The 19,375-nt window shown below is 48.6% G+C and overlaps 1 protein-coding gene across 1 annotated transcript in view; it reads right to left on the reverse strand.

The window, feature by feature from the left end:
- Positions 1–19,375, reverse strand: part of grid1a (glutamate receptor, ionotropic, delta 1a) — a gene marked incomplete at both ends in the record, with an annotated part of 225,991 nt that overhangs the window by 72,592 nt on the left and 134,024 nt on the right. Inside the window, one exon of the mRNA XM_079730268.1 lies at positions 2,985–3,190. Within this exon, the coding sequence (XP_079586394.1) occupies positions 2,985–3,190 (206 nt within the window). The remainder of the gene's footprint in view (positions 1–2,984; positions 3,191–19,375) is intronic.

Consider the following 19,375-nt stretch of genomic DNA (forward strand, 5'->3'; position numbering starts at 1 on the left):
TGGATGAATAATATTGCATATCTTGGAGTCAATCTCTAGTTTCCATGGTAACTTTCATGGTCTGTTTTTTCCCTTCCAAGCATTCATATCTCTACACGTATTCCTTTCATCCTGGAGTACATCAACATCCTCTCAGATATTAGCATATTTACGTTGTAATCCCATCGGATGAGGTGTGAATACAGTTACCCATTCCTTAATGAGCTTTTGATAGATTAACAGCCCTATCCGCTCTTAATACTAGAACATATTCAATGTAGCTGACAGTGAGTTAGAGCCAAGCTTAGTCCTCTGTCCTCCGAAAGACAACCACTTAATTGTATAAGGGACCATCAAAGAGTATAATTAGCAAGATTAAATGCAGTCTTAGAGAGAAGAGAAAAAGGTGGAGTAACACAGTGACGTTCTCTGTATGATTTTGTGTGTGTGTGTGCTGCTCGTGTGTGTGTTTGACTTCAGGAAGTTGTGGTGTTTGCAATGGGATTTATTTCGGATACAATGGCGTAATCAAAGCAGTGTGTCAATAATTAAACTTTTAAGCCAGTGCGTACTGGGCATTGCATTGATTATTTTGTCCATGAATGCCTCGATAGCTTCCTTAGTGAAGGGAATTAGTGAGCAGACACTTGGGATGACTCTGCTTTTGACCCAAGCTGCAGATCATTAGACTGTGATTGCTCGCCTGCAAATCGGAAGATTTAGAATGCGGCCGCGTTCATGTGTGAAAGTTCGAGAACGAGAAATTGCGTTATTATGAGAGGAATTACAAATAATAAATGATTGATTAAGATAGTTACCTTACTAATTCAATAATGATTAAAAATGATCATTATTAGAATCGGTGAGCAATCTGTTTTAAATGGGTATGCATAATTCAGAATAGACTCAGGATTGATTCATATGCCTTGGTGTAAGTATGCTCCCTTCACCCTTTCATGTCCTCTATAGCGATGAATATCTGAACAATTGGCATGATACTATTTCACAATGTGCATAATTTCCCTTCACAAAGGCAGATTACAAATGACATCTGAGAATTCTCCCACTGACACTTAACACTCTGAGCAGAAAGGTTTGAAAGCACTTTGTACGCAAGACCATTGAAGTGGCTTTGAAGCTCACTTCAACTGCTGGAGGTTGTTTTTTCTGTTTTGTTTGTTGCTTTCTTAATGGTTACCATTGCAGCTACTCAGGTAATCACTGGTTATCACAGTCATCGAAGAGAGTAAATGGGATTTATTCATAGTTATTGTTGTGATCCGTTGATGTTTTTGTGGCAGAAAATGTCTTTCCAAAGCATCAAACTTCAAGTCCCTGTCAAGGGCTCTTATTAAACCTATACACTGAACATAATTCATGATCAAATCATGACGTCATACAACTGGCAGCCTTTGAAATGTTTAAATAATTCTTGAAATAAGCGATATTATTCTGAACATTTGCATAAGGTACTGGTTGTATCTCTTCATGCCATCGATTAGCAGCCAAGGACAGCTGATTGGTCGCAGTAATAGATGTGTGGAAGCATGTAATCATGGTGCGCTAAAGTGCACCGCAGAATAAACTAAATGACCTCTCTCTCTCGGCACTGAGGCTTGATGAGAAAAGTAGATTGTGGGTATGAGTAAAAGCCCCCAAACCAGTGCCTTAACCAGAGCATAAGAACAGAGCACAGCGTGTGTACTCTCGCCGCACGGTCACTGTGCTTCAGGTGGTTGCAGCTGTTTGATGTGGTTTCAGGTCAACCCGCCATTAAGTCTGTCCAATGGGATTTGGCCCGCTAACGACCACGGCACTATAACTCTTGATACCAACTTACATTAAGCCTTTTATGTACCGAGGCTACATATTGGCCTCAGGAAACTCACGATGAGGGATGTTCATGTTAAGATGAATCTTTAATGAGCCTTGAGTCTTGTTTACTACACTTGAGCATGGAAGCCCTCATGCAGGCGATTACTTTGAACGCTCTGACAACTTGTACTGTGGTGTTTATTATGTCTCTGACTTCTCTCACCCTGGTGGATTAAATCATTACTAGGCCGAGCAGGGACACCTGCTAAGTTTAACTCTTCATTCGACCTGTGTTATCTTGTTGATTTGTTTATTCATTCTATTAATGTATTCATATTTTATAAGCATGTAGCTTGCGGGTTGGCAGCCCCCAGTTAACTAAAGTTAGAAAAGCATGTAGCAAATCAATTAAATCACTGCCATTTTTTGTACACTTACAATTATGTCTGGGCTTGTTTTGGTAATGCACTGTGCACATGCAAAGCAACAACACCTATATCTTGAACCTTACATATGTTGTCGGGCCTCAATTTTGATTTGCCTCATCAAACAAATTAACTGGCGGAATTGAACCAGCAAGTGGCTCTGGTAAATTGAATGCATTTATATAGTGCTTTTACCCAAAGCGCTTTACGGTACTGGACTGCATTTATATACCGCTTTTTTGTAACCAGTGGCAACCCAAAGCACTGTACAATATTACCCGACATTCACACACACATTCACACACCAACGTAGGCCATGCAAGGCGACAGCCAGCTCGCCGGGAGCAGTTAGGGTAAGGTGACCTGCTCATGGACACCTTGGCGCTAGGGGGCGCTGGGGATCGAACTAGCAACCTTGCGGTTACCAGCCACCCCCGCTCTACCTCCTGAGCCACTGCCCCCCGGCTTTTTAACATCATCTCCTCCCAGCCTTTATCAATTCACTACAACTCACTTCAACATATAAACCATGTTGGACTGGCGCGACGCCCTCTGGCTGTGTTGTGTACATATTATTGTCATCTTTCAAGTCACACAATCAACAATGCTGTGGTATCAAAACGACTGTCATTCTTACCATGACGATGCATCTATCGATCAACTAGCTGGTCATCGAGCATCGAGGAGATAAGGAACAGCACTGGAGGACTCGTCCGAGGACGCCCTGGACGACGATGATGATGATGCAGCTCTGAGACGCCTCACCTGGTGGATGAAGACCTGGGCTCCCCGGGGGCTCATGAGCAGCACGGCGCGGCGCAGCGTGTCCCTGTAGCGGTTGAGCTCCTCGGTGCGCATGGTGCTGAACAGGTCGCTGAAGACGCGGCTCACGTTGCGGTCGACACGCTGCAGGGATACGTCCAGGCCTAGCCTGGACGCCTGGTCCATGAAGGCCTGCAGGCCCCGGATGTCTGGCCGGGAGAGAGAGGGCAGAGAGACATTGGACGACATGTAGGAGAGAGAGATTTGTCGTTGTTTTTCTACGATATTTAGGTCGAGAGAGAGGGAAAGAGAGACAGAGAGAGTGAATAAATAGTCGTTAAACAAAGCAACCCAGAGAGCTGGATAACTCTTCATCCACACAGACCTTGATCAGAGAGAGAATGTCTCTCTCTGATCAAGGTCTGTCTAGACAAAGAATTAAGAGAGATGAGACGGCGATGGAGCTTCTCAGATATAGGAAAAGACAGTTTGATGGAGACAGAGAGAGAGTGGTAGAGTGAAGAGTTGTGTACAGAAAAGACGGAGATGGAGATGGAGACAGAGGGAAAGCAAGGGGGCAAGGCAGTGACACACAGTCTCAAGTACAGAAAGAGTTACGGGGAGAGAGTAGGAGACAGAGGTTGATACTGCTATATACAGCGATGGGGTTGACGAAGAGGCAGACAGACAGACGTAGGGTCCAAAGGATGAATAGAAGGACTTTGAGACGGACTGACAAAGATAGAGAACACATCTGCCATGGAGTCTGTGACAGAGCCCAAAGAGTGGAAATGCAATTGAAAATCCTTTTGAAATTAGATCACATGAGATTGGAAGGCAGGTTCAATGCATGGGTGTGTATGTTAGTGTGTGTGTGTGTCGGGGAGATGAAGGCCGTGGAAAACAGAATCAGGAATCAAAGGTTGGGTCTTAGCCTAGCCAAGGTTGCTCGCTAAAGCTACGCAGAGGGAGCTAGAGAGCTTGCACTGTAAAGCAGCGCTGTCACAGGAAGAGGAGGGGCTGGTGGGTAGTGTGTGCATGTTTGTGTGTGTGTGTGGGTGTGTGTGTGTGTGTGTGTGTGTGTGTGTGTTGGGGGCGGCCTACACTACATCAAAGTCAAAGTCAAAGTAAAAGTGAACTGTATTGTCAGACCGACCATGCAAGTTACATAGAGGACCGAAATTGCGTTTCCCCATACACCAAATGTGCTATAAATATTTTTACCACACAACACAACATAACATATATCATTATAACATAATAACATTATGTTACATGTTATATGTTGTGTTGTAAATATATTTATACACATACACTACATGTATGTCAGCAGAAATATGCATGCGTTAAAGTAGTAGAGTGTGTGTGTGTGTGTGTGTGTGTGTGTGTGTGTGTGTGTGTGTGTGTGGTAGAGGTGTGTGTGTGTGGGGGTGTGAGTGGGGCTGGTGGATTTTCTTCTCCATACTGTATAATTTCCCATAATTTCGCTGCACACCAAGCATGAAATGCCTTTATTGTTTTAAAGTTAAAGTCTTAGCTGTTTGGCTATTTGCATAATGTGTTTGTCCTGAGGTCTGAGGATGTTCTGCAGGCCCCTCCCCCTCTGCTGCTGTCATGAGTCATCCATGAGGGCTGGCAAGCACGACCCAACACACAAGAGGGAAGACCAAACCTAGCAGGCCTAATGGATTCACATACACATATATTGAAATACACAAACACCAAAATACATATTTCTAACAGTTTTGTTGGATATTAGTCATTACTTTCCAGAACAACAAATAATATCCCACGCATGGAAAAAACGGACACGCAGTTCAATGATGCCTCTCTGTCACCATTGAAAAATTTGTTTGTTATTATAACTTGTTTATAAATGTAGCACACGAAGCAGCTTGTTTATTTTAAAGCTGTACAAACTCACATGAATCTTGCACTTTTTGGGATGTTTAAGTGCAATAGTTGATTGAAATTATGCTAGTCGCTCTGGACAAAGAGTGAGCGAGCAAAAAAAATACAGTAAATGCCGCAATTCCTTGCTTTGAAACTCATTGTTATTGGTTAAGCTCTATGGATGTTAAACTAAGGATAAAGATTGTGTTTAGGAGATGTAGTCTATACTAGAACGGATAAATGTGAATTGATGTACTCCTAGGGGAAATTGATGGATCTTCTGAGAGAAGGTAAAAGAGTAATAAAGATGTTAAACACGCAATGACTTAATTGTGACATGGTGACACAAACATTACAATGACCTTAAATTTTCAACTCCTGCTTTATAAAGTTTAGTATAACGAAATTTATGAACGCAGTTGTTCGTCATCAGCCAATAAAGCATAATAACGTTGTCGTCCCCCTCCCAAGGGGGGGACGCGCTGTAAAAATGATGACTTCAAAAAATGGGAGTACAATTCAAAATTTGTCCTGCCATCGTCTTTGTACAATTTGTTTTATGGCGAGCTGAAACGCTATTGTCATTGGATTTTATTCGGCATTGCAATCTTCAAAGGGCGGAACAAAACTCTAAATTAAAGCATGCATCATTCTGAGGCATCGCCAAACACTTGCAGCTCATAACTCTTTTGAGAGCTCATTTTCCTGACCAACAAATACAGACGGGCTCTTAAGGAGGGGCCTCTGCCTACTCTCAATTGTTTTTACACCACTGAGGGAATACTGTGGTGGAAAAACCACTGTATTATTTTTGTGCTGGGACCCACACAAACAGAGATGCACTCACACACGCAATTGCAAGCACACACACTTGCAAGCACTTGCACGCACTTTTGCAAGCACTGAAACACACAAAATGTAATCATAGTTCTGTTCCCTTATGTCCCTCTAATGGACCACTCCAATTACTATACATTTCTTTATTGGATGTCACATGAATAGCTTTTTACTAAGACGTCTGGAGCGATTAAAGAGGAAATAGGAATAAAAATGTCCATTAAGTGCACTATCATCAAATATCATCTTGGGCTTGGCTGAAATGGAGTCTTTTATCTGACTTTTTATATGTTATAATTTGTAGGGGATTTGTGTTTAGCACATATAACCTTATTAAGCTGTAATTTTTTTTAATGTTGCCTTGAAAATAAGGGTGAACATTCAACTGCCACAAACAGTTTATAAGACAGTTTCTTATCCAAAAACAGCCCCAGAAGCCACACATTATGGTCTTGAGGCCCCGGATTGTGGGCTTTGACCTCAAAGTGGCATTTCCTCACAGGGGGGAATCTTTATCAAGCCAGGAAAGAGGACAAACGTAATGACATTCTGACAAGATACAGGGCTGCCACTGTCGCATCTGGCATGTCACTCACTCTTTTAGCATCAATCTCACACTCTCACTCAGACGCAAGAAATGTCACGCCAAAATCCATTTTTCTCCACTCTCAATCCGTTAATTTTCTTTTGATGACTAGAAAAGACCACTTTCCTAATGACAGGAGAGGAGTTTAAGACACACAGCTGTAACAGCTGTAACATCTGCCTACATCTCACTGCAGTATTCTCTGATCGTTGATTGGCTGAAAACCTTGCACCTAATACGTCAGAGCATAGGTTCGGTGCATGGTTAGGAGTCAGAGCCAACAGATTATAAGTTGTTGTTTTTTACATAGATCAGGGTTTATACTAAGTAAACGAGGACTGACATTTCAAAATTAGGGTTAGGGTTCCCAAAAATCTATTTTTAGATGCAATGTTTTTTGGCTTTGGCTGGAGTCTCACTACAGCCAAAGTCCCAAAGTTGGCAACCCTGCATGATAGCTTCCAGCATCATAGTGGATTCACCATTCTTCGGGCATGAACGCCAGAAGAATGATATTCAAAAAAAGATATTCAAGTACCAAATGCAATCTGCCCACTGCTGAAATACATCCAGCACTTGTGTCCAGTGCTGCCTCTACCGCAACGTAGCAGGAACGCATGTCATTATTTCAGTAACAGTGGGCAGACAGATCTAATTAAAGCAAAGCGGATACAGCTGGGGAAGGCATCGTCAGAAAGAACGTACGCCTTACTGTCGAACGTGTATAAACTGCTGTGTTTCCGTTCTGTGGAAGAAAATCCCTCTTGCTCCATCTCAATCAGTCTTTTTCCTCTAGAGCATTATGGGCTGAAAAAAGGGAAAGATGTCTGCAGTGTCTTCCAAATTATCCAAAGCAGCAGTACATTGAAACAGGTCGTTAGGGAGCAGGCAGAGGGCTCAGATCTGGCTGATTGGCAGTGGACATTTTGGGTTGGACCCTAGTACTGCCCGGCTGCTAATGGTAACACTGCAGCAACGATACTACCAATCCGAAACCACTGATACATAGAAATGGATGGAAGAACAGACAAAGGGAGATATAGATTGTTCCACAGTGACATGTACTGTATGCAGCTGAAGTAGCTCTCTTGGATTGGTGCGAGGCTGTGAATGAAAGACCTTGCCAAAATCAAGGGTGTAACTGGAAGGGGCTTGGCTAGCTTTTGCATAACTGCATGGATGTACGCTTAATTCTGAGAACTAGCGCCATGCTAACCAAGCTGCTCCACTCAGCACTAGTGGTAAAGCTGGAACTATTACCCATGATGCAATAGACAGGGAGCATGCATGTTATGGACTGTAACAGGAACTGTAAAAATTAAGAGAAGGAGAAAGATGGGGAAGGAAGATAAAAAGAGGAGGTTGAAGGAAGGGAGAAGGTGAAGAAGTGGAACAAGAAAATACAAGGAGGTGTGACGGGAGTAGCATTGGAACCAGACGAATCTTGCAAGCTCATTTTTCAATTGCTCTGCAGAAAAGGTCGGGCTACCCTCCCATAAAAAAGATGTTTGCCTGTTAAAAGTTAGATTTACAACAACCGTTTATCCAGAAGAAGGCGAGATAAATACGATGACGCTGCAGAAGAGCGCCGTGGAGGCATTCTCAACAACAATAAAGATGGCTGCCTCTGATGTAGAACAGTCTATTGATAACGCTATTGAGACAGTATCAAACGATGCGGACGGTATATGTTCTGCCCCCGCTTCTTTTTGTTTATTTTTTACTGTAAAACTGGACAGATACAAAATACATCTTTCAGCATCTCATACAGGCGTTGTTCAAGAACAATATTCATATATTGTCTGTTTAAAACGTTTCTGTCGGGGGACGTGCAACGTCTGGCCTGCAGGGGGAGTATGGACAGGTTGGGATCACACAGGATTGGCTGGGGGGATTAAACCTGGTGGTGAGCAGGTGTCTGCACTCAGGTCAATCAGGGAGGGTGTACTTATGTGCCTGCTTTCTGTTATAGTAGAGGAAGACCAAAACCCAGGAGCGAACGGACCACGGAGGTCCGGAGCGAGTGGAACCTACCCCGATCCACCAAGAGACGGCTCTGAATGGACCTTTTTGTTGTATTTTGAATATTCCTGTTCTGGTTAATGCAAATAAACTGATCTCCTGCTGAGAGAACGACAACCCTGCCTGCTCTCATTGCTCGAACCCGTTACAGTGGAGCCCAACGTGAGGATCGAGAGCAGAGAAATGGACCAGTCCCCGTTGGGAAATGTACTCGGGCACCTGGCCCAGATGGCCGAGCGGCAAGGCCAGCTCCACCAGGCACAGAACGAGGTGCTCACGGAGCTGGCCCAGTCCTTGGCTGCCGATCGGGCAATGCTCCGTGAGCTCCTCGCCTCCGGCGGACGCGGTGGAGGACCCTGAGGGCCGGGACCCGCAGCCCAGATACACGTCCCGAAGATGGGGGAGGCCGACGATGCGGAAGCCTTCCTCGAGACCTTCCAGAGGGTGGCCGAGGTCTTGGGGTGGCCTCGCCCGGAGTGGGCGCACCGGCTCCTACCGCTCCTGACCGGAGAGGCGCTCGCGGCCCACAGCCTGCCGGCCGGGGCCCAGCGGGACTACGACGCGATCACCAGGGCCATCCGGGACCGGCTGGGTCTCTACCCCGAGGAACATCGGCGGCGGTTCCGGGCGCTGGCCTTCAGCGAGGGGGACTGACCCTTCGCCTTCGCCCAGCAGCTGAGGGACCAGGCCAGGAGGTGGCTGGTCCCAGACCGGAACACGGCGGAGGACGTGGTCGAGCAGGTGGCCCTGGAAAGATTTGTGGAGGGGCTGCCGGCTCGGACCTCCGCCTGGGTCCGGTACCACCGGCCCGAGAGCCGCCGCGGTCGTCCTGGCGGAGAGCCACCTGCAGCCACCACCGGCGAGCCAGCGACCGCCGACACCGGGCCCACGTACCGGGGCGGCTGGCCCACGGCGGGACCAACCCCGGCGCCGAGGGCGAGATGGGGGGGGGGCGGTCCAGAGCGGGCACATGAGTCGCCTTCCCCCCCCCCCTTCCACAGACGGGCGCTCAGACGGCAGGGGAGGGGTGTTGGCGGTGTGGGCGGCCTGGCCACTTCCGGCGGGAGCGCCCCGTCTCCTCCCCACGGTCCCGGCGAGGCGTACCGTATCCGGTGAGGATACAGCAGGGTACGCACCAGGCGCTGTTGGACTCGAGCTGCATGCACACCATGATCCACCAGCGCCTGGTGCGGTCCGAGGCATTGGTGGAGAGGTCGAGCGTTTCGGTGAGGTGTATACACGGGGATGTGCACGAGTATCCTTTGGTCCCCATCGAAATTTGTTGTGGGGGTAGAAAATATAGGGTCAAGGGTTAGTTCGAGCCTCTCGCATCCCCTGATTCTTGGGTTGGATTGGGCGGGGTTTCCACAGGCAGTTAGGGGGACTACGGGGATGCGGACACAACAGGTAGGGACATGTAAGTCGTGTGCTGTATTCTGCGCCGAGGCGGGGGCATCCGACGCTGCTCAGGGATCGGGGGAAGGGGGGGGTCCTCACCCTGAGGTCCCAGCGCCAAGATTCCCACCGGTGGAGGATTTCCCCCTCGAGCAGTCTGGTGACGCCACATTGAGCTCAGCCTACGACCAGGTGATAAGTATTGATGGGAGTCGGGTCCGGCAAGAGGCGGCGCTGACTTACCCACACTTTATGGTGGTTAGGGACAGGCTGTATCGGGTGAGTCGTGACACCCAGAGTGAGGAGGTTATCACCCAGTTGCTGGTGCCAAGGAGCCACCGGGAAATGGTCTTCCAGGCGGCGCAGTACAACCCAATGGCGGGCCATTTGGGGTACGATAAAACACTCAACCGGATAATGGCCCGGTTCTATTGGCCGGGGATTCGGGCGGAAGTGCGCAGGTGGTGCGCATCCTGCCCCGAATGCCAGCTGGTGAATCCCCCGGCCGTCCCAAGGGCTCCCTTACGGCCCCTCCCCCTGGTGGAAGCCCCCTTCGACCGCGTTGGCATGGACATTATCGGGCCATTAGAACGTTCCGCACACGGGTATTGATTTGTGTTAGTCCTGAATGACTACGCAACCTGATACCCGGAAGCAATTCCGTTGCGCAACATCTCCGCGAAGAGTGTTGCGCAGGCGTTGTTTCATGTCTTATCGCGGGTGGGAATCCCGAAAGAGATTCTCACTGACCAGGGCACCAATTTCATGTCACGCACGATTTGAGAACTTTACGGGTTGTTGAAGGTCATGGCCGTTCGCACAAGCGTCTATCACCCAGCCACGGACGGCTTGTGTGAGAGGTTTAACCGGACGTTAAAGTCCATGATCCGCAAGTTCGTACATGAAGATGCTCGAAATTGGCATCGATGGCTAGACCCTCTGTTGTTTGCAGTGCGGGAAGTGCCTCAGGCCTCAGGTTTTCCCCATTTGAGTTACTCTATGGGCGCAAGCCCAGTGGCGTCCTGGACCTCATTAAAGAAAACTGGGAGGAGGGGTCCAGTGACAGCAAAAACGAAATCCAGTACGTCATGGACCTGCGTGCAAAGCTTCACTCACTAGGGGTATTGTCACGTGAACACTTGCACCGCGCCCAGGAGAGTCAAAGATGCCTGTACGACAGAGGGACTAGATTACGCGGTCTCACCCCGGGGGACAAGGTCCTGGTACTGCTGCCCACCTCTAGCACCAAATTACTCGCGAAGTGGCAAGGGCCCTTCGTGGTCACGCGGCGAGTTGGGGACGTGGATTACGAGGTAGCGCGTTCGGACAGGGGCGAAAACAAACAGGTGTACCACATCAACCTCCTGAAGAGGTGGAACGACGTGGTCCCTGTCACGTTTGCGTCGACGCTGCCGGAGGGAGAAGAGCTCGGGCCGGAAGTCCCGGGCCCAGGTCCCACCCCTCCGGTAGGTCGGGGCGAGGACCTCTCGCGGAGTCAGGCGCGGGACGTTGCCGGCCTGCAACTCCGGTTTGCTGACGTCTTTTCGACCCTGCCCGGTCGCCCGCTAATTACTCACGACATCAAGACGCAGCCCGGGTTAACGGTGCGGACACGCCCCTATAGGCTGCCCGCCCACAAACAAGATGTGCTACGGCGCAAATTAGCAACCATGTTAGAGTTGGGCGTGGTCGAGGAGTCCCACAGCGACTGGTGCAGTCCCGTCGTGCTTGTGGGGAAGCTGGACGGGTCTGTCCGATTCTGTGTGGACTATAGTAGGGTGAACGCAGTCTCGAAGTTCGACGCCTACCCAATGCCTTGGATCGACGAGCTCGTGGACCGGCTTGGCATGGCCACCTATTATACGACTCTGGACTGCACGAAGGGCTACTGGCAGATTCTGCTGTCTCCAGCAGCCCGGGAAAAAATGGCGTTCTCCACTCCGCTCGGTTTATACCAGTTCAAGGTGCTTCCATTCGGGTTGTTCGGGGCCCCGGCCACGTGTCAGCGACTGGTGGACCGGGTGTTACGGCCACACGCCAAGTATGCTGCTGCCTACATTGATGACGTAGTCATCTATAGTGGAACGTGGGAGCAGCATGTGCGGCAGGTGGCAGCCGTCCTTCAGTCGCTGAGACGGGCGGGGCTCACGGCCAACCCGAAGAAGTGCGTGATCGTGCGGAGGGAGATCCAGTATCTGGGGTACCACCTGGGGGGGGGGAAGGTCCGGCCACAGGTCGCTAAGACCACGGCGGTGGCCGCCTCCCCTCGGCCCAGAACCAAGAAGGAGGTGAGGCGGTTCTTGGGGCTGGCAGGGTACTACCGGCAGTTCGTGCCGCACTTCTCGGACCTGGCCAGCCCCTTTACCGACCTCACCCGTAAGAGGGCCTCAGATACAGTCCAGTGGTCGGAGCCATGCCAGGTGTCATTTGAGGCTATTGACACAGCCCTCTGTGGAGGTCTTATGCGCTCCTAACTTTGATCTCCCTTTCTCCCTGCAGACAGACGCGTTGGATAGGGGGCTGGGCGCGGTCCTGACCCAGCAGGTGGAGGGGGTCGACAGCCCGGTGCTGTACCTGAGCTGGAAACTATCGGACCGGGAGGGTCGGTACAGCACGGTGGAGAAGGAGTGTCTCGCCATCCGGTGGGCGGTCAGCGCCCTTCGCTACTACCTGTTGGGGCGCGCGTTCACCCTCTACTCCGACCACGCCCCCCTCCAGTGGTTCCACCGAATGAAGGACGTCAACGCGAGGATCACCCAATGGTACCTCGCATTGCAGCCCTTTAACTTTCGGGTCGTGTACAGGACTGGGGCACAAATGGCCGCGGCAGACTTCCTCTCCTGCTCCGGGGGGGGGAGTGAGTCGGCGGCCGGATGTGACCCCGGCCTGTGTCGGGCGGTGGGGGCGTGTGGGGGGACGTGCGACTTCTGGCCTGCAGGGGGAGTATGCCGTCTATGTTTCTGCCGTCTATAACGTCTATGGGAAATTACATTAAGATGCTCGCGATTAGCATAAAGGATCAAAATATACATTCTGAACGTTTTAATTCCATTAACAAGGGTTTTCATTACTAGTGTTCAATGTCAAGATAACTGTATGTACTTGCAGGCAAACGTGTCTTCTGGCCAACCAATATAAAAGAGCTTGTTATAATGCGTTATGACACTATTCCCCTTTTACAAGTAGAACAACTTCAGAGACTGGTCTAGAATACACCCGTTGAGTACCCTGTCTGACCAGCCTGACATCTACTTTGTGAACTTTAGAGTCTTTGCTGGGAATGGCATTCAACACCACTCCGACAGGCCATTCATTCCGCCTATGACCTGTGCATCCTTGAGCAGCACAACATCTCCTTCGCTCAGGTTTGGCTTGTCTACGTGCCACTTTCTCCTTGGCTGGAGTGACACCAAGTACTCTTGACACCAGCGTTTCCAGAATGCGTCGGCCAACGCCTGTACCTGCTTCCACTGCTTGATGTATAACTCTTTAAGGTCGTACTCTCCAGTGGGTGGCAGCACTGGCTCGACTTTCTGTGTTAGCAGCATGGCAGGTGTAAGGACTGTGGGCATGTCTGGATCAGATGACACTGGAACAAGGGGTCTGCCATTCATAATGGCCATGACTTCAGACATGAGTGTGACTAAAACTTCAAGAGACAGATGGGCAGTGTTTGTCTTTAAAAGCAGTGCATCCACTATTCTGCGGGCAATGCCTATCATCCGTTCCCACCCTCCAACCATATGGGAAGAGTGTGGAGGGTTAAAGGTCCAGGTGCTGCTTTTGTCTTCAAGGTAAGTAGTCAGTTCACGGTCATCAGATTTGATCTGAAGTTCCTTGCATGCGCCTATGAAGTTTGTTCCTCTGTCAGAATGGTACAGGCGGACAGGGCCACAGACAGCTGTGAATTTCCTTAGTGCATTAACGAAGCTTGAGGAGGACAGAGACTCTAGCACTTCGATAAGTACTGCTCTTGTGACCATGCAAGTAAAGATGACAGCCCAGCATTTATTTTCTGCTATGCCACCTCGCGTGCGCCTTGTGCTTATGGTCCATGGACCAAAAACATCAACACCTACATTTGTGAACGGGGGGCCTGGGTTAAGCCGTTCAGCAGGTAGGTTTGACATTTTTTGTTCTTCCATTTTTCCTCTCAGTTTGTTACAGGTTACACACTTGTGAATGATGCTTGACACCGGTCTCTTGCCTCCAATCAGCCACAGTCCAGCAGAGCGAACAGCGCCCTCTGTCAGATGTCTTCCCTGATGAGCAACCTTTTCCTGGTAATGCCTCACCAATAAGGTTGCTACATGGTGCTTTTTGGGGACAACATGGCTGCTGGCACTGATTGGGTGTTTCTCTTCCCAGGGTAAGTCGGCCAAAGGAATCCGTCCTCCAACTCTTAGCAGGCCGTCTGTGTCCACAATTGGATTCAGTTTCCTCAGAAGACTTTGGGACAACTTCACCTCTGGAAAGGCATTTCATCTCCTCAGCAAACGCATCATGTTGAGCATTTCTGATGATTATAAGTTTTGCTTGTGTCATCTCATTCATATTGTTGATTGAGTCCTTTGTGTAGGACCTGGCCTTTTGTATGAGCTTGGTAACGGCTCGACTGAGTGACTTCCAGCTGGAGAAGCGTTCAAATCGGTTTGACCCCAGCTGACCTTCAAAGGCCTTGGTTATGAAGGCTTAAACCTGTGGACGTATGTCTATGTCCGCTTCAGGGTCAACTAGCTCAAATGTCTCTGGCTGTGGGGTGTCTTTGGCTAAGAAAGCTGGACCTTTGAGCCAGTTGGTGTCTTTCAACATGGCTGCTGGCACTGAACGAGTTCCATGGTCTGCAGGGTTGTGTTCAGTGCTGACAAAGTGCCACTGTTCAGGGCTTGTGAACTTCCTGATTAGAGTGACTCTGTTGGTTACATATACATAAAATCGTCTGCTATCGTTGTTGATGTAGCCCAATACGATTCGGCTGTCTGTGTAGAATGTGACCTTGTGGATGTCTGTGTCGAGTTATTCTGTGATTAACTCCGCCATTTCAACAGCCAAGACAGCACCACAAAGTTTGAGCCGTGGTACAGTGTGTGGAGGATGAGGAGCCAGCATTGACTTGCCCATGACGAATCCAATGTGAGTGTGTCCATCTTCATCTGTTGCTTTAAGATACAGATGCCTAAGATACATATGCCTGTTTCTTTGTGCTCCACTAAACACAGAGTTCTCTGTGTTTGGTGGAGCACAAAGAAACAGGCACATAGGGTATTTCAATCTGAAACTGCTCAAGCTCACGCAGTGAGTCGGTCCACATTTTCCGCTGTTCTTCTTTTAGCGCTGGCAGGGGAGCATCCCATTCAGCTTGTTCGGCAGACAGCTCCCTGACTAAGGCCTTTCCTTGAATTGTGACAGGTGCCACGTAGCCCAGGGGGTCATAAAGCCCATTTGCAGTAGACAGGATTCCCCTTCAAGTAAATGGCTTCTTCTCTTTGGATACGCGGAAAGTGAATGTGTCTGACTGCAAGTTCCAAGTGAGGCCCAAGCTGCGCTGCAGTGGCAAGGGGTCAGCAGTTAGCTCCAGATCCACAACGTTTTTGGCCCGCTCCTCAGGGGGAAAGGCATCCATCACAGTGCAGCTGTTAGAGGCTATTTTGTGTAGCTTAATGCTTGACTCTGCTAACATTTCTTTTGTACTTTGCAGGATGGCAATGGCCTTTTCGTCAGTGGGGAATGAGAAAAGCCCATAATCAACATAGAAGTTTCTCATGACAAACTGTCTGGCTTCACTGCCGTGTTCCTTTTCTCCATGCAGGGAAGCTTTTCGCAGGCTGTAGCTGGCTACCGCAGGGGAAGGAGAGTTGCCGAAAACATGTACCTTCATGCGGTACTCAGTGATGTGTTTGTTTGGGTTGTTATTTTCAAACCACAAAAATCTCAGAAAGTCTCAATGCTCTTTCTGGACGATGAAGCAGTAGAACATCTGCTGCACATCGGCTGTTACTGCTACAGGCTCTCTGCGGAAGCGCATCAGGACCCCCAGTAAGGTGTTGTTCATGTCAGGCCCACTGAGAAGGACGTCATTGAGGGAGGTGCCTTCGTGCTTCGCACTGGAATCAAACACTACCCGTATCTGGTCCTTTTTCTGTGGGTGATAAACACAGAATATTGGTAGGTACCAGCACTCTTGTTGAGGCCTCAGCTCTGGAGCAGGCTCTGCTTGGTCTGTGTCAAATATGGCTTGCATGAAGTTGAAGAAGTGTTCTTTCATGGCACTTTTCTTCTCCAGCATGCGACGGAAGGAGGCAAGACGGTTGACAGCATGCTGTCTGTTGTTGGACAGACGCGGCCTATTTGGCCTGAATGGCAGCGGTGCTACCCAGCAGTTTGCGTTGTTGATGTAGACTTCCTTATCCATGAGGTCAAGAATCAACTCATCTTCGATGGACAGGCCAACTTGGTCGTCGTGCTGTGTTCTTTGAAACACGCTTCTGCCCAGGCAGTCTATTTCATTGGTTGCAGGAGACGCCAATGGAGATGTGTAGGGGGGCACAGTGCTGTCAATCTTCTCTCTGACTGTTGCATGGGCTGAGGAGGGAATGGCACCCGCTTATCAGCACACTGGTTCTTAAGACGCTGACAGTGGTGGGTTTGTGTGCTCTTCCCAGACACACATCTCCAATTATCACCCATCCCAGGTCGAGTCGTTGGGCAAACGGTGCTTTGTGTGGCCTGTTACATTTTTCTCGCACTTTGTGTACCTGAATTAGGTCTCTTCCGAGGAGAAGGAGGATGGACGCTTCTGGGTCCAGGACTGGGATTTTGTCTGCCAAGTGTTTGAGATGAGGATGATGTCTGGCTGCATCTGGTGATGGTATTTCAGACCTGTCATCTGGCAGCATGTCACACTCAATCAGCATAGGCAAGGGAATGTGGATGTTGCTGTCTCATGACTCCACCATGAAGTTGTTGGCTCGCCGTCCGGCCGTATCCACCACTCCTGAGCACATCTTCAAAGTGTATTTTGTTCCTGTGCCTTGAATTCCAAAGTGTTCAAAGAATTCTGTTCTGCCTAGCGACTTGTTGCTTTGCTCATCAAGAACAATGTAGGTCTTCATGGCTAGGTGTCTTTGACCTGCAGGATACACTAATGCAAGACAGATTTTGGAGCATGATTTTGACGTGATCACACTTCCACAGATTTCCGTGCATTTCGACGTCACAGACGGAATGACTTCCAGCGTCTGCCGCTCCCCGCTGTGCCATCCACGGTATCCACGGTACTTACATGGGCCTCGGTTTTCCATGGAGCGGGACCTGGATGTAGCGCTGCTGGGTGTCTGTCGCTGTTGCACTCCTGGCAAAGCACAGGCTTCCCACAGTCCTTAGCAACATGAGTGGACGACGCACAACATTTGAAACAGATGTGTTTTTCCTTCAGATACGCTTTTCTTTCTTCCAGAGTTTTGTTTCTGAAGCTACGACATTTTCTCAATGGATGAGGCTTGTTATGTAGTGGACACTATTTGTCTGGGTCATCATGTTTCCTGACTGCTGTGTTGTTATCCTCGCCACTTGTTGAGATTTCAGTCCTTCTCACAGCAACTGATGTTCATGTGTGATGACTGGACGGCTGGAAAACACTCTTTTCTGTCTTTGTTGCACGCCATGCTTCTGTTATGTTAGCAAAGCTAGGATCGTTGCGTGTTTTTGCTTGTTCACAGACAAAGTTGACAAAGACTGAAAAAGCAGGATATGGCACTCTGTGCTGATCCTTGTACGTAATCCTACAGTAATCCACCTCTCTTGCAGGTTGGACGGGAGTTTCTGGAGTATTGGGTTTACTCCACGGGAGGTGTTGCGGTATGCGAGACCAGAAAATCTTCAACTTTTCCTAGAAGAGCGTTTTCAATCACCTCTGGTGAGCCATAAACATCTTCCAGTCTTTGCCATAACATCCTGAGGCCTGAAGGTGGATTGTGAATGTGCACCGCTCTGATTCTTTTAGCTTGCTCAGACGACGAAGGCCCCTGCCATTTGCACAGCAGATCAAGCTCCTCTCTGGGAGAGAGTTTTAGGTCGTCGGTAGAACTGATGAAAGATGCCTTCCAGGCCCAGTAGTTCTCCGGCTTGTCCCCTAACTTCAGCAGGCCCGAACTCACCAGCTCACGTCACATCAGGTTCCTCCCTATGTCTGTTGCAGCCACAGCGCTGGATGAGCTTGTGTTGGACATAGGGAATGACTGTGTGTGGTAAGGCTGGGAAGGTTGAAATCATCACTGGTTAGTTTCAGGTTGTAGGAGAGCTCTCTGTAGCTGTATGATTTTTTCCGTGCAGTGCTGGTTGCCTGATTTGGGATCCGGGTGACTTCTCCTGTGAGTGTGTGGAATTGAGGCACCTCAATAAATTCATGGTCACTGCTTTCACTCAGATGTGCATGGCCCTGGTTTTCACATTTGTTTGCTTCACCGCTGTCCATGGTAGGCTGGCACTCTGGTGAATGTGAAGTTTTCTGTGGCTTTGCATCTGATGGTGAGACTGTGACTGTATTTACCATGCAGGCTGCTTTTTCACCCTGATAGGACTGTTGACCTGGATTTGTAACAGGAGTCTGCATTTAAGCATTTGTATTGTGCATTTCGACTTGGGTTAGAGGTTCTGTGTTGTCATTTGCCCTCATTTTAATTAGGCTTGACAGTTCACAATCATATTCTTCAGCGGCTGCTTCTAGGATTACAGCTTCAGCGTTTGCAGCCGCCACTGGCTTTGCTAATTTCAGTTCATGCAGATTGGCGTTTAGAATGACTTGCTGTTTTAGTAGCTCTGCCTCTTGTCAAGCATATGCGAGCTCAGCACGTGCGGCTTCTGCTTTAGCCTGTGCTTGCACTGCCATAGAATTAGCTACAGATTGTCTGCTGGTTCTGGAGCAGTTGGATACGAGTGATCTTGTTTCTAGTTCATCACAATCCTCTTCTTTTCTTCTTAGTGACATGGTGATTGTTTTAGATGGTATTTTACCTGCAGATCGGATGAACGCTGGCCGTTGGTAGAGCTGCCTTTTTACTGTTCTGTCCCCGCTTCTTTGTGTGTGTGGCGCAGTCTAGCCTGGTACATCAGCTCGGCAGATAGCTAACAGTTTTCCCTCATAAAGAATGAAGCAGCTTGTTTCCTTTCCAAACTTCACTCAGGAAGCACTGTAAAACTGGACAGGTACAAAATACATCTTTCAGCATCTCATACAGACGTTGTTCAAGAACAATATTCATATATTGTCTGTTTAAAACGTTTCATAACAAACAAATAACACATCCGTTATCTTAGGGCTAACGTCTATGGGAAATTACATTAAGATGCTCGCGATTAGCATAAAGGATCAAAATATACATTCTGAACGAATTTAATTCCTTTAACAAGGGTTTTCATTACTAGTATTCAATGTCAAGATAACTGTATGACATGTCCTTACAGGCAAACGTGTTTTCTGGCCAACCAATATAAAAGAGAAAAATATGTGACTGTTGCTTCACCATGCATCTCGAACTACGGCAAGACTGCTATTACAAAAACATTGCGTTACAAGTTGACCACTAGAGGTCTCCCTTTCTCCAAATAAACATCAGAACAGCACAGTATACTTTCACTAAAGAAGAACAAACGACTGCACTTA

Source organism: Pollachius pollachius (genome assembly GCF_949987615.1).
Source record: "Pollachius pollachius genome assembly, chromosome: 2".
NCBI lineage: Eukaryota > Metazoa > Chordata > Actinopteri > Gadiformes > Gadidae > Pollachius > Pollachius pollachius.